Genomic DNA, 20218 nt, shown 5'->3' on the forward strand with positions numbered 1-20218 from the left:
GCCTGGTGCTTACTGACGTGTGTGGGGGGAGGGCACTATGTGACACAGGCACAGATCGTAGGTTCAGCTATGCTGAACCCTGCAATCTGACCCTGCCTGTCACTTAGGAGATCCGCCCGCTTTGTTTAAACAATCGGGCGGATTTCCACACTCGATTCCCCGACGATCGGGGAAGAGCGGTGGTGATCACCGCCGCTCCTCCCCTGGCCCGACTCCCGCTGTTTCTGAATACAGCGGGAGCGAGTCTCCGGCGGCGCGCGCGCGCCGCCGAGGGAGGGGAATGTCTGGTGACGTAGGTCTACGTCGCCAGACGATAACGAGCCACTGTGCCGCAGTACAGTCAATGTGACTGGTCGGCAAGTGGTTAATATAGGCCCAGGCTGGCCAGATTCCCTGTTACCGCTCTTCTGTCACTTGTAAAACACAGAAGTCTGGCTTCTATGCTCGCTTCCCCAGTCAGCTCCCTTAGAACCTCCCCACACAGCACCAAGGCCAGACACAGAGGGACAGTTGCCGATGCATGGATGTGTTTATGGGCTTCAGACAGGACATCTCCTGTTGTATTAGGCACTCATGGCTGCACCCTTCCTCCTCTGGGTGCATGCCAAGGCACGGCCCTTAATGCCCTTCAAAATCCTCAGCACCAAGCCCATGATGCTCTTAATCCGGCCCTGCTCACCTCTATCACTTGTAAACACAGAAGGCTTCCGTCTATACAAGTGACTGCTTGTCACCCAACAGCTGAGTGCAGGACGGGGACAAGAGAGATGCAGGTTTCTGGGGTGCAGTGCAGATGCCAACACCCCCACTGGATAATCTCCCTAAAAGTGAAAAAAGAAGAGCCAACTACAGTGTGCAAGGAGGTACAAGAGACTGAGTGCCACACTTTAGCCCAGGAAGATTTTGCTGCTCAATGACCAGGCCACTTTTTGCGATTCGGCACTGTGCGACTTTAACTGACAATTGCGCGGTCATGCAACGCCGTGCCCAAACTAAATTTACGTCCTTTTTTTCCCCACAAACAGAGCTTTCTTTTGGTGGTATTTGATCACCTCTGCGCTTTTTTATTTTTTGCGATATTAAAAAAAAAAAAGAGCTAAAATTTTGCGAAAAATTGACATTTTCTACTTTGACAGTTAAAAAATATCCAATATATTAAATTTTTGTCATATATTTAGGCCAAAATGTATTTAGCTACAAAAAAAATTCTCAATGAGCGTATTTTTATCCACTTTAAGACCGGAAGATTTTACCCCCTTCCTGACCAGGTCATATTTAGCGATTCGGCACTGCGTTAATTTAACTGACAATTGCGCGGTCGTGCGACGCTGTACCCAAATTAAATTTACATCTTTTTTTTTCCTCACAAATAGAGATTTCTTTTGATGGTATTTGATCACCTGTGCAATTTTTTTAATTTTTGAAAAAAAAGAGCGACAATTTTGAAAAAAAAAAAACAATATTTTTCACATTCTGCTATATAACATTCCCAAAAAAAAAATTAAAAAATCCAAATTTTTTTATATTTTAGGCCAATTGGTTTTCTGCTACATATTTTTGGTAAAAAAATTGCAATAAGAGTATTTTGATTTGTTTGTGCAAAAGTTATCGCGTTTACGAACTAAGGGAAAGATTTATGTCATTGTTGTTTTTTTTTTAAAAATAGTAATGGCGGCGATCAGCGATTTTTTGCGGGACTGCGACATTGCGGCGGACAGATCGGACCCCTGACTGACATTTTTGACACTTTTGGGGGGTACCAGTGACATTACTACAGTAATCAGTGCTAAAAATATGCACTGTCACTGTACTAATGACACTGGCAGGGAAGGGGTCAACTTTGTTGGTGATCAATGTATGCCTCATGCTTACTGACGTGTGTGGGGGGAGGGGGTTCTGTGACACAGACAGAGATCGCAGGTGATCTCTCCCTGTCTGTTACAGGGAAGATCCGCCTGCTTTGTTTACACAAGCAGGCGGATCTTCTCACACTTTCCCTGACAATCAGGTAAGAAAGACAGCGATCGCCGCCTCTCCTCCTCCGGCCCGACTCCGAACTCTGCGCTCTGTATGCAGCGCACCTGAACTCTGCGCTCTGTATGCAGCGCACCTGAACTCTACGCTCTGTATGCAGCGCACCTGAACTCTGCACTCTGTATGCAGCGCACCTGAACTCTGCGCTCTGTATGCAGCGCACCTGAACTCTGCGCTCTGTATGCAGCGCACCTGAACTCTGCGCTCTGTATGCAGCACACCTGAACTCTGCGCTCTGTATGCAGCGCACCTGAACTCTGCGCTCTGTATGCAGCGCACCTGAACTCTGCGCTCTGTATGCAGCGCACCTGAACTCGGCACTCTGTATGCAGCACACCCCCAAACTCTGCACTCTGTATGCAGCACACCCCCAAACTCTGCACTCTGTACATAATGCACTCTTAGTATTAAATGCTCTTTTGAGACCCTGCCTCTGGTAGTGAAATTTAGCCACACTTATTATTTGATGCAGTTTGGAGGGTGCGTGCGTGGGGGGGGGGGGGGGGGTTTTGAGGGAGTTCCTGTATTTATTTTCGGAGAAAAAAAGCCCTGTATAGGAGAGATCAGAGTGAATGATCTTATCAACGTCTGTTATTGGCTTTGTACATGCCTCTTATTTTTGCCGCATTTTTTAAATCGTATATCCAAGTTCCACAGGTGCATGCTGGGAGACAGGAATCCAGAAAACGCACTAAAAATGCATTGAAAACCTGTTAAAAGCGCGATATGCGTTTTTGAGCGCACCACCGTAGTAGAAGGGCCCCTAATTCTCAGGAAAGTTGAAGACGTGCTCAGCGAAAAATTTCAATCTTCCTCTTCACTGTGACTCCTCTCCCCCTCTCCCATCTCTCTCCCTCTCCCATCTCTCTCCCCCCCTCTCTCTCTCCTCCCTTCTCCCCTCTCTCTCCTCCCTTCTCCCCCCTCTCTCTCTCTCTCCCCCCTCTCTCTCTCCCCCTTCTCTCCCCCCCTCTTTCTCTCTCTCTCTCCCCCCTCTCTCCCCCCCTCTTTCTCTCTCTCTCTCCCCCCTCTCTCTCCCCCCTCTCTCTCCCCCCTCTCTCTCCCCTCTCTCTCTCCCCTCTCTCTCTCCCCTCTCTCCCCCTTCTCTCTCCCCCCCCTCTCTCCCCCCCCTCTCTCCCTCTCCCTTGCCACCCTTCTCTTGCTCTCTCCCCCTCTCTCTCTCCCCCTCTCTCTCCCCCCTCTCTCTCCCCCCTCTCTCTCCCCCCTCTCTCCCCCTTCTCTCTCCCCCCCTCTCTCCCTCTCCCTTGCCACCCCTCTCTTGCTCTCTCCCCCTCTCTCTCTCGCTCTCTCTCTCCCTTCCCTCTTTCTCTCCCTCCTCCTCCTCCCTCTTTCTCTCTCCCTCTCTCCCCCCTCTCTTTCTTTCCCCTCTATCTCCCCCCTCTTAACCCTCATCCTCTCCCCCCCCCCCTCACCTCTCATCTTCTCCCCCCCCCTCTTACTCTTCTTATTCTTCCTCTCTTCTCCCCTCTCTCATTTCTCTCTCTCTCCCCCTTTCTCTCTCTCTCCCCCTTTCTCTCTCTCTCTCTCTCTTCCCCTTTCTCTCTCTCTCTCTCTTCCCCTTTCTCTCTCTCCCCCTTTCTCTCTCTCTCTCTCTCTCTCTCTCCCCCTTTCTCTCTCTCCCCCCCTTTCTCTCTCTCTCCCCCCCCCCCTTTCTCTCTCTCCCCCCCCCTTTCTCTCTCTCCCCCCCTTTCTCTCTCTCTCCCCCCCTTTCTCTCTCTCTCCCCCCCTTTCTCTCTCTCTCCCCCCCTTTCTCTCTCTCCCCCCCTTTCTCTCTCTCCCCCCCTTTCTCTCTCTCCCCCCCCCCTTTCTCTCTCTTCCCCCCCCTTTCTCTCTCTCCCCCCCTTTCTCTCTCCCCCCCTTTCTCTCTCTCCCTCCCCCTCCCCTCCTAACCCTCGTCCTCTTCCCCCCCCTCTTGCTGTCACTCTTCTTATTCTTCCTCTCTTATTTGTCTCTCCCCCTTCTCTGATTTCTCTCTCCCCCCCCTCTCACCCCCTCATCCTCTTTCTCCCCCCCCCTCTCTCTTACTCTTCTTCCTCCCCCCCCCCCACTCTCTCCCCCCTATTCCTCTCTCTCCCCCTCTTTCACTGTCTCTCCCCCCCCCCCTTCTCTCTCTCTGTCTCTGTCCTCTGGTTCTCTCTCTGTTGTGTTACTATTTCCATCCGATGATCCCGGGGATCCTATAAATAGCTTCTCCTCGACATTGTGGAGGGATTTGCATTCCGTGTTTTGCCGCCATTCTTGGCATCTTCTTGACAAGGAATTGAATAATTAAAAGCTATGGCAATCTATCATTCAGTGTGTATGAGCGGGGGAGGGGGGTATATGAGGTCCCCGCGGGGGGCGATCTTCCCGCTCCTCTGAAGGTTGAAATGAAGGCTTTTCCAGATGATAAAAATAACTCCGCCAACCCTCATCAATGCGCCGCCATCGGTGCGGCGGGTGAGAGCGGAGTGCCTGAATATCGCTCATTTCACAGACATCATCACTGATACAATGTGCCCATCATGGAGGAATCCTTACATGATTGAAGAATAAAAGATAAAATATTCACCTTCATTTCAAATATTTTCCCTGCACTAGATGTCCTCAGTCCTATGATCAACATCTTATAACCCACTTCACCTGAGCCCAAGGTCTGTCTTCAGCCTGTGACTGGATAGTGAAAGGAGAAGCAGCACAGTAATGACCTCATCTCTCTGTCACTCTCTCCTACTATCAGCATGCTTCTTGGCAGCACATGCCCTGATTGGCTTCTTCTGCTACTTCTTCCTCTCACACTGCAGCTCTGCTGTACAGGGACTGCAAGAGGCTTATACCAAGTTCCTCATAGCATGACCCCAGTCTCTGACCATCTCCTGTACTGTGTCTGCAGTCTCTGACCATCTCCTGTACTGTGTCTGCAGTCTCTGACCGTCTCCTGTACTATGTCTGCAGTCTCTGACCGTCTGCTGTACTATGTCTGCAGTCTCTGACCATCTGCTGTACTGTGTCTGCAGTCTCTGACCATCTACTGTAGTATGTCTGCAGTCTCTGACCATCTACTGTAGTATGTCTGCAGTCTCTGACCATCTCCTGTACCATGTCTGCAGTCTCTGACCATCTCCTGTACCATGTCTGCAGTCTCTGACCATCTCCTCTGACATGTCTGCAGTCTCTGACCGTCTCTTGTACCATGTCTGCAGTCTCTGACCGTCTCCTGTACCATGTCTACAGTCTCTGACCATCTCCTGTACCATGTCTGCAGTCTCTGACCATCTCCTGTGACATGTCTGCAGTCTCTGACCGTCTCCTGCAGTATGTTTGCAGTCTCTGACCATCTCCTGTAGCATGTCTGCTGTCACTGACCGTCTCCTGTACTATGTCTGCAGTCTCTGACCATCTCCTGTAGTATGTCTGCAGTCTCTGACCATCTCCTGTACTGTGTCTGCAGTCTCTGACCATCTCCTGTACTGTGTCTGCAGTCTCTGACCATCTCCTGTACCATGTCTGCAGTCTCTGACCATCTCGTGTACCATGTCTGCAGTCTCTGACCATCTCCTGTACCATGTCTGCAGTCTCTGACCGTCTCCTGTGACATGTCTGCAGTCTCTGACCGTCTCTTGTACCATGTCTGCAGTCTCTGACCGTCTCCTGTACCATGTCTACAGTCTCTGACCATCTCCTGTACCATGTCTGACATCTCTGACCATCTCCTGTGACATGTCTGCAGTCTCTGACCGTCTCCTGCAGTATGTTTGCAGTCTCTGACCATCTCCTGTAGCATGTCTGCTGTCACTGACCGTCTCCTGTACTATGTCTGCAGACTCTGACCATCTCCTGTACTATGTCTGCATTCTCTGACCGTCTCCTGTAGTGTGTCTGCATTCTCTGACCGTCTCCTGTACTATGTCTGCATTCTCTGACCGTCTCCTGTAGTATGTCTGCATTCTCTGACCATCTCCTGTACTGTGTCTGCAGTCTCTGACCATCTCCTGTACTGTGTCTGCAGTCTCTGACCATCTCCTGTACTGTGTCTGCAGTCTCTGACCGTCTGCTGTACTATGTCTGCAGTCTCTGACCATCTACTGTAGTATGTCTGCAGTCTCTGACCATCTACTGTAGTATGTCTGCAGTCTCTGACCATCTCCTGTACTATGTCTGCAGTCTCTGACCATCTGCTGTACTGTGTCTGCAGTCTCTGACCATCTACTGTAGTATGTCTGCAGTCTCTGACCATCTACTGTAGTATGTCTGCAGTCTCTGACCATCTACTGTAGTATGTCTGCAGTCTCTGACCATCTCCTGTACCATGTCTGCAGTCTCTGACCATCTCCTGTACCATGTCTGCAGTCTCTGACCATCTCCTGTGACATGTCTGCAGTCTCTGACCGTCTCTTGTACCATGTCTGCAGTCTCTGACCGTCTCCTGTACCATGTCTACAGTCTCTGACCATCTCCTGTACCATGTCTGCAGTCTCTGACCATCTCCTGTGACATGTCTGCAGTCTCTGACCGTCTCCTACAGTATGTTTGCAGTCTCTGACCATCTCCTGTAGCATGTCTGCTGTCACTGACCGTCTCCTGTACTATGTCTGCAGTCTCTGACCATCTCCTGTAGTATGTCTGCAGTCTCTGACCATCTCCTGTACTGTGTCTGCAGTCTCTGACCATCTCCTGTACTGTGTCTGCAGTCTCTGACCATCTCCTGTACCATGTCTGCAGTCTCTGACCATCTCGTGTACCATGTCTGCAGTCTCTGACCATCTCCTGTACCATGTCTGCAGTCTCTGACCATCTCCTGTGACATGTCTGCAGTCTCTGACCGTCTCTTGTACCATGTCTGCAGTCTCTGACCGTCTCCTGTACCATGTCTACAGTCTCTGACCATCTCCTGTACCATGTCTGACGTCTCTGACCATCTCCTGTGACATGTCTGCAGTCTCTGACCGTCTCCTGCAGTATGTTTGCAGTCTCTGACCATCTCCTGTAGCATGTCTGCAGTCTCTGACTGTCTCCTGTACTATGTCTGCAGACTCTGACCATCTCCTGTACTATGTCTGCATTCTCTGACCGTCTCCTGTAGTGTGTCTGCATTCTCTGACCGTCTCCTGTACTATGTCTGCATTCTCTTACCGTCTCCTGTAGTATGTCTGCAGTCTCTGACCATCTCCTGTACTATGTCTGCAGTCTCTGACTGTCTCTCGTAGTATGTCTGCTTTTTCTGGTCATCCCCTATAATACATCTAAAGTTTCTTACAGTCTTCTGTTATGTACTGAAGATATTGTGTGGCCCTTTGGAGATTTCGGGGTCCATAATTAAGGACCCCAACATCTTGAAATGTGACAACAACTGCTGTAATGAGACAGAACACATCCTATGTACTGCCAGGAACACGCTCACTGTACACATGATGAAAACCAGAGACTGCGTTCATCTTTGAGGTCAGACGTTTCTTTGCTTGCTATTTCAGAGGGGTTAAGAAATGTCCTACTAGAGGCAGATGAACTACAAGTGCCAGCAAGCCTTGCCGTACAGTGCTGGGAGTTCTGCAGGCAGCCGAGGTGGGCTGACTCTCCACCATGATTGGGCCGCGTCTTCAGGTGTATTTGTGAGATGATCCGGTACGGGGGAGGCTGGATCGCTGGGATCCGGTACGGGGGAGGCTGGATCGCTGGGATCCAGTGCGGGGGAGGCTGGATCGCTTGGATCCGGTACGGGGGAGGCTGGATCGCTGGGATCCGGTACGGGGGGAGGCTGCAGCGCTGGGATTCGGTATGGGGGAGGCTGCAGCGCTGGGATCCGGTACGGGGGAGGCTGCAGCGCTGGGATTTGGAACGGGGGAGGCTGGACCGCTGGGATCCGGTACGGGGGAGGCTGGAGCACTGGGATTCGGTACGGGCTAGGCTGGAGCGCTGGGATCCGGTACGGGGGAGGCTGGAGCGCTGGGATCCGGTACGGGGGAGGCTGGAGCGCTGGGATCCGGTACGGGGGAGGCTGCAGCGCTGGGATTCGGTACGGGGGAGGCTGCAGCACTGGGATTCGGTACAGGGGAGGCTGCAGCGCTGGGATCCGGTACGGGGGAGGCTGCAGCGCTGGGATCCGGTACGGGGGAGGCTGCAGCGCTGGGATCCGGTACGGGGGAGGCTGCAGCGCTGAGATTCGGTACGGGGGAGGCTGCAGCGCTGGGATTCGGTACGGGGGAGGCTGCAGCGCTGGGATTCGGTACGGGGGAGGCTGCAGCGCTGGGATTCGGTACGGGGGAGGCTGCAGCGCTGGGATTTGGTACGGGGAGGCTGGAGCGCTGGGATCCGGTACGGGGGAGGCTGCAGCGCTGGGATTCGGTACGGGGGAGGCTGCAGCGCTGGGATTCGGTACGGGGGAGGCTGGAGTGCTGGGATTAGGTAGGTCGCTTTGATGCGTATTTGCATTGAATTTGCATATTCTGCTTTTCCCCGGGTGTCGGGGCTCGCAGTGCCTTCGCACGTCTCCTCTTTGTAATTAGAGGAATTAATTCTTAGAATAAATGAAATGCAATCAGTTCCCTTTAGAAGCTTCGCAGCAAATCGGTCATCCAGAAAATGAAAAGAAGTCATTGTATGGAAATCGGTGTGCCTGCTAATGGCTTAATCACAGAGGGGATCTGCGGTACGCGTGACACGCCCCCTCCCCCCCCCCCCCCCCGCACAAAGGTAAACTGCCATTTGTCAGGACCGACCTGCCTTACCTTATATCATCTGCTAATTACAACGCAGAGGTCACTGCGACAAATGTTACCGAAAGTCGCATATGTCAGTCATTGATCCCCAGATCTCCAAAAAAGATCTAAGAATTTAGTGGGTTAGCAGGGTGGCCATATTGCATATTAGAGTGTAAGCTCCTCTGGTACAGACACTGATGTGACTGTGGGGGAGGGGACATTAGAGTGTAAGCTCCTCTGGTACAGAGACTGATGTGACTGTGGGGGAGGGGACATTAGAGTGTAAGCTCCTCTGGTACAGAGACTGATGTGATTGGCTCAGTGATCTCTGTACAGCACTGTGGTATATGTCAGAGCTATAAAATTTGTGGGGGGGAATAAAGAATTCAGTAGTTATTTAGAATGATGTGCTTCTCCCGTTTAAAAAAAACTCATTTGAAATTAAACATCCACATTTTTGTCCTTCTTTTTGGGGTCGGGGGGAGGGGAAGGTTATTTGGATGGCCCTTTGACCCGGCTGTACATAAGAACCGAAAACTGTCCAATCATTTTGATGCGTTTGGTGACCTCTGTGTGGTATATGGTGACCTCTTTGTAGTATATGGTGACCTCTTTATGGTATACGGTGACCTCTGTGTGGTATATGGTGACCTCTGTGTGGTATATGGTGACCTCTGTGCGGTATATGGTGACCTCTGTGCGGTATATGGTGACCTCTGTGTGGTATATGGTGACCTCTGTGCGGTATATGGTGACCTCTGTGCGGTATATGGAGACCTCTGTGCGGTATATGGTGACCTCTGTGTAGTATATGGTGACCTCTTTATGGTATATGGAGACCTCTGTGTAGTATATGGTGACCTCTGTGCGGTATACGGTGACCTCTGTGTGGTATACGGTGACCTCTGTGTGGTATATGGTGACCTCTGTGTGGTATACGGTGACCTCTGTGTGGTATACGGTGACCTCTGTGTGGTATATGGTGACCTCTGTGCGGTATATGGTGACCTCTGTGCGGTATATGGAGACCTCTGTGCGGTATACGGTGACCTCTGTGCGGTATATGGTGACCTCTGTGCGGTATATGGAGACCTCTGTGCGGTATACGGTGACCTCTGTGCGGTATATGGTGACCTCTGTGCGGTATACGGTGACCTCTGTGCGGTATATGGAGACCTCTGTGCGGTATATGGAGACCTCTGTGCGGTATATGGTGACCTCTGTGCGGTATATGGTGACCTCTGTGCGGTATATGGAGACCTCTGTGCGGTATACGGTGACCTCTGTGCGGTGTATGGTGACCTCTGTGCGGTATACGGTGACCTCTGTGCGGTATATGGAGACCTCTGTGCGGTATATGGAGACCTCTGTGCGGTATATGGAGACCTCTGTGCGGTATATGGAGACCTCTGTGCGGTATATGGTGACCTCTGTGCGGTATATGGTGACCTCTGTGCGGTATATGGTGACCTCTGTGCGGTATACGGTGACCTCTGTGCGGTATATGGAGACCTCTGTACCGGTATATGGAGACCTCTGTGCGGTATATGGAGACCTCTGTACCGGTATATGGAGACCTCTGTGCGGTATATGGAGACCTCTGTGCGGTATATGGAGACCTCTGTGCGGTATATGGAGACCTCTGTGCGGTATATGGAGACCTCTGTGCGGTATATGGAGACCTCTGTGCGGTATATGGTGACCTCTGTGCGGTATATGGTGACCTCTGTGCGGTATACGGTGACCTCTGTGCGGTATATGGAGACCTCTGTACCGGTATATGGAGACCTCTGTGCGGTATATGGTGACCTCTGTGTGGTATATGGAGACCTCTGTGCGGTATATGGTGACCTCTGTGCGGTATATGGTGACCTCTGTGCGGTATATGGTGACCTCTGTGCGGTATATGGAGACCTCTGTGTGGTATATGGAGACCTCTGTGTGGTATATGGAGACCTCTGTGCGGTATATGGTGACCTCTGTGCGGTATATGGTGACCTCTGTGCGGTATATGGAGACCTCTGTGCGGTATATGGTGACCTCTGTGCGGTATATGGAGACCTCTGTGCGGTATATGGAGACCTCTGTGTGGTATATGGAGACCTCTGTGTGGTATATGGAGACCTCTGTGCGGTATATGGTGACCTCTGTGCGGTATATGGAGACCTCTGTGCGGTATATGGTGACCTCTGTACCGGTATATGGTGACCTCTGTACCGGTATATGGTGACCTCTGTGCGGTATATGGTGACCTCTGTGCCATATGGTGACCTCTGTGTGGTATATGGTGACCTCTGTGTAGTATATGGTGACCTCTGTGCGGTATATGGTGACCTCTGTGTAGTATATGGTGACCTCTGTGCGGTATATGGTGACCTCTGTGCCATATGGTGACCTCTGTGTGGTATATGGTGACCTCTGTGTAGTATATGGTGACCTCTGTGCGGTATATGGTGACCTCTGTGTAGTATATGGTGACCTCTGTGCGGTATATGGTGACCTCTGTGCGGTATATGGTGACCTCTGTGCCGTGTGTAGTTGGTGATCAGAGGCCAAAGATACTCCCCGGATGCTAAACGATTCTGGCTGCCTGGAAATGCCGGCCAGTCTCCATAACATTTGCATTTCATTTTGGGTGAAAAATCTGAAATCTTAGCAAGAAAAAGAATTCTACTGTAGAGACTTCACTGTGTCCTGGGCACTTCAGACGGGGATGAGGGGTGGGGGGGGGGGGGCAATGCAGACACTGCCCATCCCACCTCTCCTCAGTTTCCTATTGACGTCCCTGGGGGAGAGACCTGTGGGGGGCTGGAGACCTCTGTGGAGATCTCTGTGGGGGGGGGGAGGTGGAGACCTCTGTGGGGGGGGGGGGGTGGAGATCTGTGTTGGGGTGGAGACCTCTGTGGGGGGGGTAGGAGATCTGTGTTGGGGTGGAGACCTCTGTGGGGGGGGGGTGGAGACCTGTGTTGGGGTGGAGACCTCTGTGGGGGGGGGGGTGGAGACCTGTGTTGGGGTGGAGACCTCTATGGGGGGGGTGTAGACCTGTCATAGTACCGGTCCAAATGGTTCTCCATCCATTAGTATTTTATTCTTATCTGATAACGGATCCTGTTGCTTCTCTTTCAGATGTTTGATTGGATCACCCACAACAAGGAGGTGTTCCTGCAGGGTCACACCGAGATCGGGATGAGTTACCAGCACGCCCTCGACCTGCAGACGCAGCACAACCACTTTGCCATGAACTCCATGGTAAGACGCCCCAGAAACAACTTTTACCGCCGGCAATCCTTCTCACCCGCTTTGTGCCCGAAACGTATTCTTTATTTTGTTTTACTGTTTTATTTGCAGGGAAAAAAAAGTTCTTTCATTGGTAAATGACTATATCTTGGGTCTTCTTTATATTTTGGGTGTCGATTTTCAGCAAAACGATTGTCCCCCCATATCAGGGTATCAGGGGTCCCCAAACTTTCCAAAGTGCCAGTTTACCGTCCTTCACACAGTAGGGGGGCCGGACTGTGACCAGAGGGAGAAGAAAATGTCCCGGTGTCAGATAAGGAAGACCGTGTTTAAAGCTTGGTGGTCTGTGTGAGTAAAAAATATGTAATGCCTGTGGTCAGAAAGGGGAGGAATAGTGCCCCGACTATGGTGTCAGTAAGAGAAAAAGTGCCCCGTCATTGTGTCAGTGGGAGGAAAAGTCCTCAGTCGTTGGTGTCAGTGGGAAAAATAGTGCCCCATCATTGGAGTCAGTAAGCGGAACAGTGCCCCCTGTTCTTGGTGAACATAGGCGGAATAGTGCCCCATCATTGGTGTCAGTTGAAGGAATAGTGCCCAGTCATTGGTATCAGTGGGAGGAATAGTGCCCCATCATTGGTGTCAGTGGGAGGAATAGTGCCCCTTCATTGGTATCAGTGGGAGGAATTGTGCCCCATCATTGGTGTCAGTGTGAGGAATAGTGCCCCATCTTTGGTGTCAGTGTGAGGAATAGTGCCCCATCATTGGTGTCAGTGGAAGGAATAGTGCCCCATCATTGGTGTCAGTGGGAGGAATAGTGTCCCCTCATTGGTGTCAGTGTGAGGAATAGTGCCCCATCATTGGTATCAGTGGGAGGAATAGTGTCCCCCTCATTGGTGTCAGTGGGAGGAATAGTGGACCATCATTGGTGTCAGTGGGAGGAATAGTGCCCCATCATTGGTGTCAGTGGGAGGAATAGTGTCCCATCATTGGTGTCAGTGGGAGGAATAGTGTCCCATCATTGGTGTCAGTGGGAGGAATAGTGCCCCATCATTGGTGTCAGTGTGAGGAATAGTGCCCCATCATTGGTGTCAGTGGGAGGAATAGTGTCCCCTCATTGGTGTCAGTGTGAGGAATAGTGCCCCATCATTGGTATCAGTGGGAGGAATAGTGTCCCCTCATTGGTGTCAGTGGGAGGAATAGTGGACCATCATTGGTGTCAGTGGGAGGAATAGTGCCCCATCATTGGTGTCAGTGGGAGGAATAGTGTCCCATCATTGGTGTCAGTGGGAGGAATAGTGTCCCATCATTGGTGTCAGTGGGAGGAATAGTGCCCCATCATTGGTGTCAGTGGGAGGAATAGTGTCCCATCATTGGTGTCAGTGGGAGGAATAGTGTCCCATCATTGGTGTCATTGGGAGGAATAGTGCCCCATCATTGGTATCAGTGGGAGGAATAGTGTCCCAGCATTGGTATCAGTGGGAGGAATAGTGTCCCAGCATTGGTATCAGTGGGAGGAATAGTACCTCATCATTGGTGTCAGTGGGAGGAATAGTTCACCCTTCATTGGTATCAGTGGGAGGAATAGTGTCCCATCATTGGTGTCAGTGGGAGGAATAGTGTCCCATCATTGGTGTCAGTGGGAGGAATAGTACCTCATCATTGGTGTCAGTGGGAGGAATAGTTCCCCCTTCATTGGTATCAGTGGGAGGAATAGTGCCCCATCATTGGTATCAGTGGGAGGAATAGTACCTCATCATTGGTGTCAGTGGGAGGAATAGTGCCCCATCATTGGTATCAGTGGGAGGAATAGTTCCCCCTTCATTGGTATCAGTGGGAGGAATAGTGTCCCATCATTGGTGTCAGTGGGAGGAAAATTGTCCCAAGGGCCTGTTAAAAGCAAGCCAAGGGCCTCATCCAGTTTGGAGACCTCTGCCTTCTAGGATTTCGCCATTGTCTTCTGTCCTTCCTGAGCAGCTTAGTAGCCATTAGTAAGTCAATGAAGAAACCCACATAATGAACCCCAGACAAAAAATCCTAAAAGTGTTTTAGGAGTTCACAATAAGGCAGCCTACGCGTTTCGAGGGCTGGAAACCTCCCCTTTCATCAGGGGTAAATAATACAATGATGAATCTATAAATATTATTTTCATGGGGATTTTTTGAAGTGGCATTGTATTATCCATGTACTAGTTATAGACTGTAATTATTATTATACAGGATATATATAGCGCTAACAGTTTGCACAGCACTTTACAGCATGAGGGCAGACAGTACAGTTACCATACAACTCAATACAGGAGGAATCAGAGGGCCCTGATCCTGAGAGCTTACAATCTTTATATTCATCATATTCATGTAGGATTTCCATTAGGTTTGGTTCACCCTATACAGGTACCATGGTGCACAAATGCATTTCTGCGCTTCGCATGTATTGCAGGCAGCCCATTCAGTTCAATGGGCTGCCCTAAGTGCGAGTAAAAACGGAAAAGAAGTCCCTGCCGCTGCGCTGCGGCACAATGCAGTTTGCCTCGTGTACCGTGCATTAGCAGATCCTCGGCATTGCCATTGACAATAAATGGCACCATTGCATGTTGTGTCAGGAAAGCAAAGAGTACCCAACACCCAACAAGGTGTGAACGACCCTCGTCCCTGATGAAGGCTTGTGGTTGCCGAAATGCGTTGGCTGTCTTATTATGAACCATTAAAGTTAATTTGGGCCCTCTTATGATTTTGGACCGGTCGTGCCTTCGGAATGATTATCTGGGTACCCAAAGAACGATCTTCTAGTGTGTGTGTCCATATGCAGTGAGCTCCTTTCTCTGCGCCTTATAAATAAGGATTGAAGTCCCGGCGCCTCTTGGATGATCCCATTGGAAGAGATCATAGTCACCTCATTGGCTATTGCAGGATCTCCTTCTCCTATACCACAAAGGGATTTGCAGGTACAGAGGAAGGAACACAGAATTGTGGTGATTGTTCTGTGAATGGAGTATTCCTTTAAGAATCCTGGGAACGTGGGGGGGGGGTTGATGGAAATGCTGAGCGGCGTAGGCGTCCGCTGTCATTTTTATTCCTGGAGAATTGTCTCTCCAGTTGCTGGCGTCACTGCAGCTCCGCTGTATACCGCTCAGCCGATACAATGTAACTGTGTGAAATGTTTTGTAGAATCTTTTTGTTTCCTTCTTTATTCCTTTGGCTTTACATGTTGCAGCCCCCCCCCCCCCCGCTCTGGCATGTCACTGCCCCCCCGCTCTCGGATGTTTCGTCTCCCCCGCTCCTGGACGTCACACTGCCCCCCCTGTTTTTGGACGTCGCACTGCCCCCCCCCCCGCTCTTGGACGTCGCGGCCCCCCCACCCGCTCTTGGACTTCGCGGCCCCCCCAGCCGCTCTTGGATGTTGAGCCCCCGCTCTTGGACGTCGCGGCCCCCCCAGCCGCTCTTGGATGTTGAGCCCCCGCTCTTGGACGTCGCGCCCCCCCCTGCTCTTGGACGTCGCTGCCCCCCCCTGCTCTTGGACGTCGCTGCCCCCCCCGCTCTTGGACGTCGCTGCCCCCCCCGCTCTTGGACGTCGCTGCCCCCCCTGCTCCTGGACGTTGCGCCCCCCCCCCTGCTCTTGGACGTCGCGGCCCCCCCTGTTCTTGGACGTCGCGTTCCCCCCTGCTCTTGGACGTCACGCCCCCCCTCTCCCCGCTTTTAGACATTGCAGCCCCCCGCTCTTGGACTTCTAAGCCCCCCCTGCTTTTCTTGGACGTCGCAGCCCCCCCTGCTCTTCTTGGGCTTCTATGCCCCCCCCGCTTTTCTTTGATGTCGCAGCCCCCCCTGCTCTTCTTGGACTTTTCAGCCCCCCCGCTCTTGGACGCCGCACCCCCCCCCCCCTCTTTGACATGTCGCGATCCCCCTGCTCCTCTTGGACTTCTTAGCCACCCTGCTCTTCTTGGACGTCGCAGCCCCCAGCTGTTGCATGTCGCTGCCCCCTGCTCTTAGATGTTGCAGCACATAAAACCTGACAGGGGTTCAGACAATTCCCTACTCCCAAGCTAAAAGAAAAAGAATGTTTGGGTTTGGATATATTTTATTGTCTTGGTTCCCCTAGACAGGTCCTCTTTTATTATATATATTTTTCTTGAGGCGTAGATGGGGGGCTCAGAGCCAGGATTTGCGGCGAGGCTCATCGTCTTTGCACTGCCTGTGTGGCCCATTGTACCGTTCTCACCCCTATGACCCTCTGTGGTTGTGGCCTCCACTATGGAGGTCAGGCCAGGGTGAATGGATGGACTGACCCGTGAACGGGTTTCCTGCCAGTCAGCGTTCCACTCGTATATAGCGATATTCCCTCGCCATGTGTACGCCATCCACAGAGGGTCCCCGCGGGAGGTCACACCGGAGTCCATTGTAGCAGTGAGAGGCGATGACCTGAAAAACGAGGCCGACTCTCACACTTTCACACAGAGGGGCCTCCATCGCTCGCACCGCGCACTGTCTGAGGACGCCTCCCGCTGGGGGCTCTCAGAAGGTGTTTATATGAGAAGTTCAGTTCTGAAAGCCGATGAGCCTCCTTCACTCCTCTCATGAAAATAATCCTCCGCTAATCGACTTTGTAGATTTGGCCAATCCGCACTCACAGACCAAAACGTTTTCAGATAATTTAACTCAAATAATGATCGGTTATAGTGGGGGCGGAGCCAGAATCACAGGGTGGGTGGAGTCTTTCTGTATTTTATCATTTTCTCTTTTCACCATTTTCCCATTTTTTAGAAGGTTTGTTCATATTTTGAGAGGGAAAGTGTTTTGATGTTTTCTGACCCATAAATTGCCCAGAGACTGAAACATGTCAGAGCTCCACACCACACTCCCTATTATCTGACTTAAAGTGACCCTAAACTCTGAAAACAAATTAATTCTAACGATGTATCCTTAAGTCCTTTCTATTGCTTTCATCTTCCTCTTCAATCTCTAAATTCCTTTTCTTTTGGCTGCTGTGAGCTGACTTCCCGTTGAAGGGTGGCGTTGTTCTCCATGGTCTCACTATATGTAGGAGAGTAGCCACCCTCTCTTGCTCCCTCCTACTAGGAGCTTTGGACTAGGGTCTGGGAGGCTGTGGACTGAGGGCCGGGCGGCTGCAGACTAGGGGCCAGGGAGCTGCAAATTAGGTGGTGGGAGGCTGTGGACTAGGTGGCTGGGGCTGTGGACTAGGTGGCAGGGGTGGGCTGTGGACTAGGTGGCAGGGGCTGTGGACTAGGTGGCGGGGGGAGGGGCTATGGACTAGGTGGTTGGAGGCTGGGGGCCGGGGGGGCTGTGGACTAGGGGCCGGGGGGGCTGTGGAGTAGGGGCCGGGGGGGCTGTGGACTAGGGGCCGGGGAGCTGTGGACTAGGGGCCGGGGAGATGTGGACTAAGAGATGGGGGGCTGGAGACTAAGGGTTGGGGGGGCTAGAGATTAGCTAGTGGGGAGGCTGTGGACTAGGTGGCGGGGGGGCTGTGGACTAGTTGGCGGGGGGGCTGTGGACTAGGTGGCGGGGAGGCTGTGGACTAGGTGGCGGGAGGACTGTGAACTAGGTGACGGGGGGGCTGTGGACTGGGTGACGGGGGGAGGCTGTGGACTAGGTGGCGGGAGGACTGTGGACTAGGTGGCGGGAGGACTGTGAACTAGGTGACGGGGGGGGCTGTGGACTGGGTGACGGGGGGGGCTGTGGACTGGGTGACGGGGGGGGCTGTGGACTGGGTGACGGGGAGGCTGTGGACTAGGTGGCGGGAGGACTGTGGACTGGGTGACGGGGGGCTGTGGACTGGGTGACGGGGGGCTGTGGACTAGGTGGCGGGGGGGCTGTGGACTAGGTGGCGGGGGGGCTATGGACTGGGTGACGGGGGGCTGTGGACTAGGTGGCAGGAGGGCTGTGGACTAGGTGGCGGGAGTCTTTGAACTAGGTGACGGGAGGGCTGTGGACTAGGTGAGGGGGGGGGGACTGTGGACTAGGTGGCAGTGGGGCTGTGGACTAGGTGGCGGTTGGGCTGTGGACTAGGTGGGGGTGGGGCTTTGGACTAGGTGACGGGGGGGGGGACTGTGGACAAGGTGGCGGGGGGGGCTGTGGACTAGGTGGCAGTGGGGCTGTGGACTAGTTGGCGGTTGGGCTGTGGACTAGGTGGCGGGGGGGCTGTGGACTAGGTGGGGGTGGGGCTTTGGACTAGGTGGCGGGGGGCTGTGGACTAGGTGGCGGGGGGATGTGGACTAGGGGCATTGGGGCTACTGCGGACCAGGTGGCCAGGGGGGCTGCAGACTAGGTGGCCGGGGGGGGGGGCTGGGGACTAGGGGCTTTAGGATGTGTAGTGTGCATAGAGCAATGCACTGCTTTTTTCAAGTAAAGGGGGGTGGAGAGGTTCGGGGACTCACTGAGGATGTTACAAGAAGGCACAAAAACACAGTAAGAAACATTTTCATAAAAAATAGATAAAAATGCACCAAGAGCAATTAAACACGCTTTAAGGCTGAGGGTCCGGGTGCCCACAGTTGTAATGTCTGGTAGAGGAGGGGGAGAGGATGGAGGGTCCGGGTGCCCACAGTTGTAATGTCTGGGAAAGGAGGCGGAGGGGATGGAGGGTCCGGGTGCCCACAGTTGTAATGTCTGGGAGAGGAGGGGGAGAGGATGGAGGGTCCGGGTCCCCACAGTTGTAATGTCTGGGAGAGGAGAGGGGGGGTAGAGGGTCCGGGTGCCCACAGTAGTAATGTCTGGGAGGGGAGGGGATGGAGGGTCCGGGTGCCCACAGTAGTAATGTCTGGGAGGGGATGGAGGGTCCGGGTGCCCACAGTAGTAATGTCTGGGAGGGGAGGGGATGGAGGGTCCGGGTGCCCACAGTAGTAATGTCTGGGAGGGGAGAGGATGGAGGGTCCGGGTGCCCACAGTAGTAATGTCTGGGAGAGGAGAGGGAGAGGATGGAGGGTCCGTGTGCCCACAGTAGTAATGTCTGGGAGGGGAGAGGATGGAAGGTCCGGGTGCCCACAGTAGTAAAGTCTGGGAGAGGAGACCCAGTGTGGTAGGTTAGGTTCCATTATTACCCAGCATGCTTTGTTCTCCCCCCTCCCATGTACCGGCAGACCCATGAACCCAGTCTGGTAGGTTAGGTTCCATTATTACCCAGCATGCTTTGTTCTCCCCCGGCAGACCCATGCCCCCGTCCCCCCCCGCCCATGTGGGGTCATTTCTTTTGCCATGTCGCGGTCGGGAGTTTCCGGTACCCCAATCCTCACATCGGCCGTCTCTCCTGGCTATAAACATTCCACCTTTTATGGCTCCTGAGCCGAGATCCTGACTGCTGAGAGTCTTGTGTGACCCCGGAGGGGGCGGGGAATTCCCTCTGGCCGATCTTCCATCCTGAACACGGCTCATTGTACCCTACCTCGTCGCGTCATATACGAGAATGCGCCGTGTCTCTCCCCCTCCCCCCGGCTTCGAGGAATTATCACCGATTAAAGGATTATCAGATTTATGACGCCGCGCGGCGTATAACGAGATTTACAGCCGGTTATAAATCTATATATGGAAACACCGAGCGCTGATTAATTCAAATTGATTTCATCTTTATTGATGGGGAACTCTCCGACGTTCTCTTACATTCCTCATTTACGTGACTTTGGCGTGTTTGGCTGAGCCAATCAGAGCGCAGTGTCTCCGTTCTGTAGGTGTCTCTAAAGCCCAACTCCGCCCAAAATGTTTGATTTTTGTTTTGGCTACAACAGAGAGGGGTGGAGCCTCTGTCAGGTTTTCATTATCACAAATAGGAGATTTACCGTCACTTCCTGTTGATGGAATTCACTCAAATGGGGACACAAAAGCGTATATTTGGGAAGGTTCAGAACCTCCAATAATATTTTATATTCCTTCTGTGCCTTCCTGTCTCAGTGAAAACCATTCCCCTCCATTTTATATATGGGTGTCATCTGGACAGGAAGTAAGGGGAATTCTCCCCCGGGGACACCGACAAAAACAGCATGGGAGGCTCAGAACTTCCAATGATGTTTTATTTTGTGTGTGTGCCTTCCTGTCTCGGTAACAGTCCCCCGGTTTTATGCATAGGTGTCACCAGAACAGGAAGTAAGAGGAATTCTCTTCTGGGGGCACGGACAGTGTGGAAGGATTAGAACTTTCAATAATGTTTTATTTTCAGTCTGTACCTTCCTGTCTCAGTGACAACCATTCCCCTCCATTTTATGCATTGGTGTCACCTGGACAGGAAGTGAGGGGAATTCTCCCCTGGGGACACTG

General features: G+C 52.4%; 1 protein-coding gene across 7 annotated transcripts in view; it reads left to right on the forward strand.

Annotated features, from left to right (window-relative positions):
* KALRN (kalirin RhoGEF kinase) overlaps positions 1–20218 on the forward strand; it is a 530952-nt gene that overhangs the window by 166829 nt on the left and 343905 nt on the right. For all 7 annotated transcript variants that reach the window (XM_082262172.1, XM_082262174.1, XM_082262176.1 and 4 more), the window contains exon 6: positions 11856–11978. In XM_082262172.1, the coding sequence (XP_082118298.1) occupies positions 11856–11978 (123 nt within the window). The remainder of the gene's footprint in view (positions 1–11855; positions 11979–20218) is intronic.

This window comes from Pelophylax lessonae, assembly GCF_965119305.1.
Source record: "Pelophylax lessonae genome assembly, chromosome: 6".
NCBI lineage: Eukaryota > Metazoa > Chordata > Amphibia > Anura > Ranidae > Pelophylax > Pelophylax lessonae.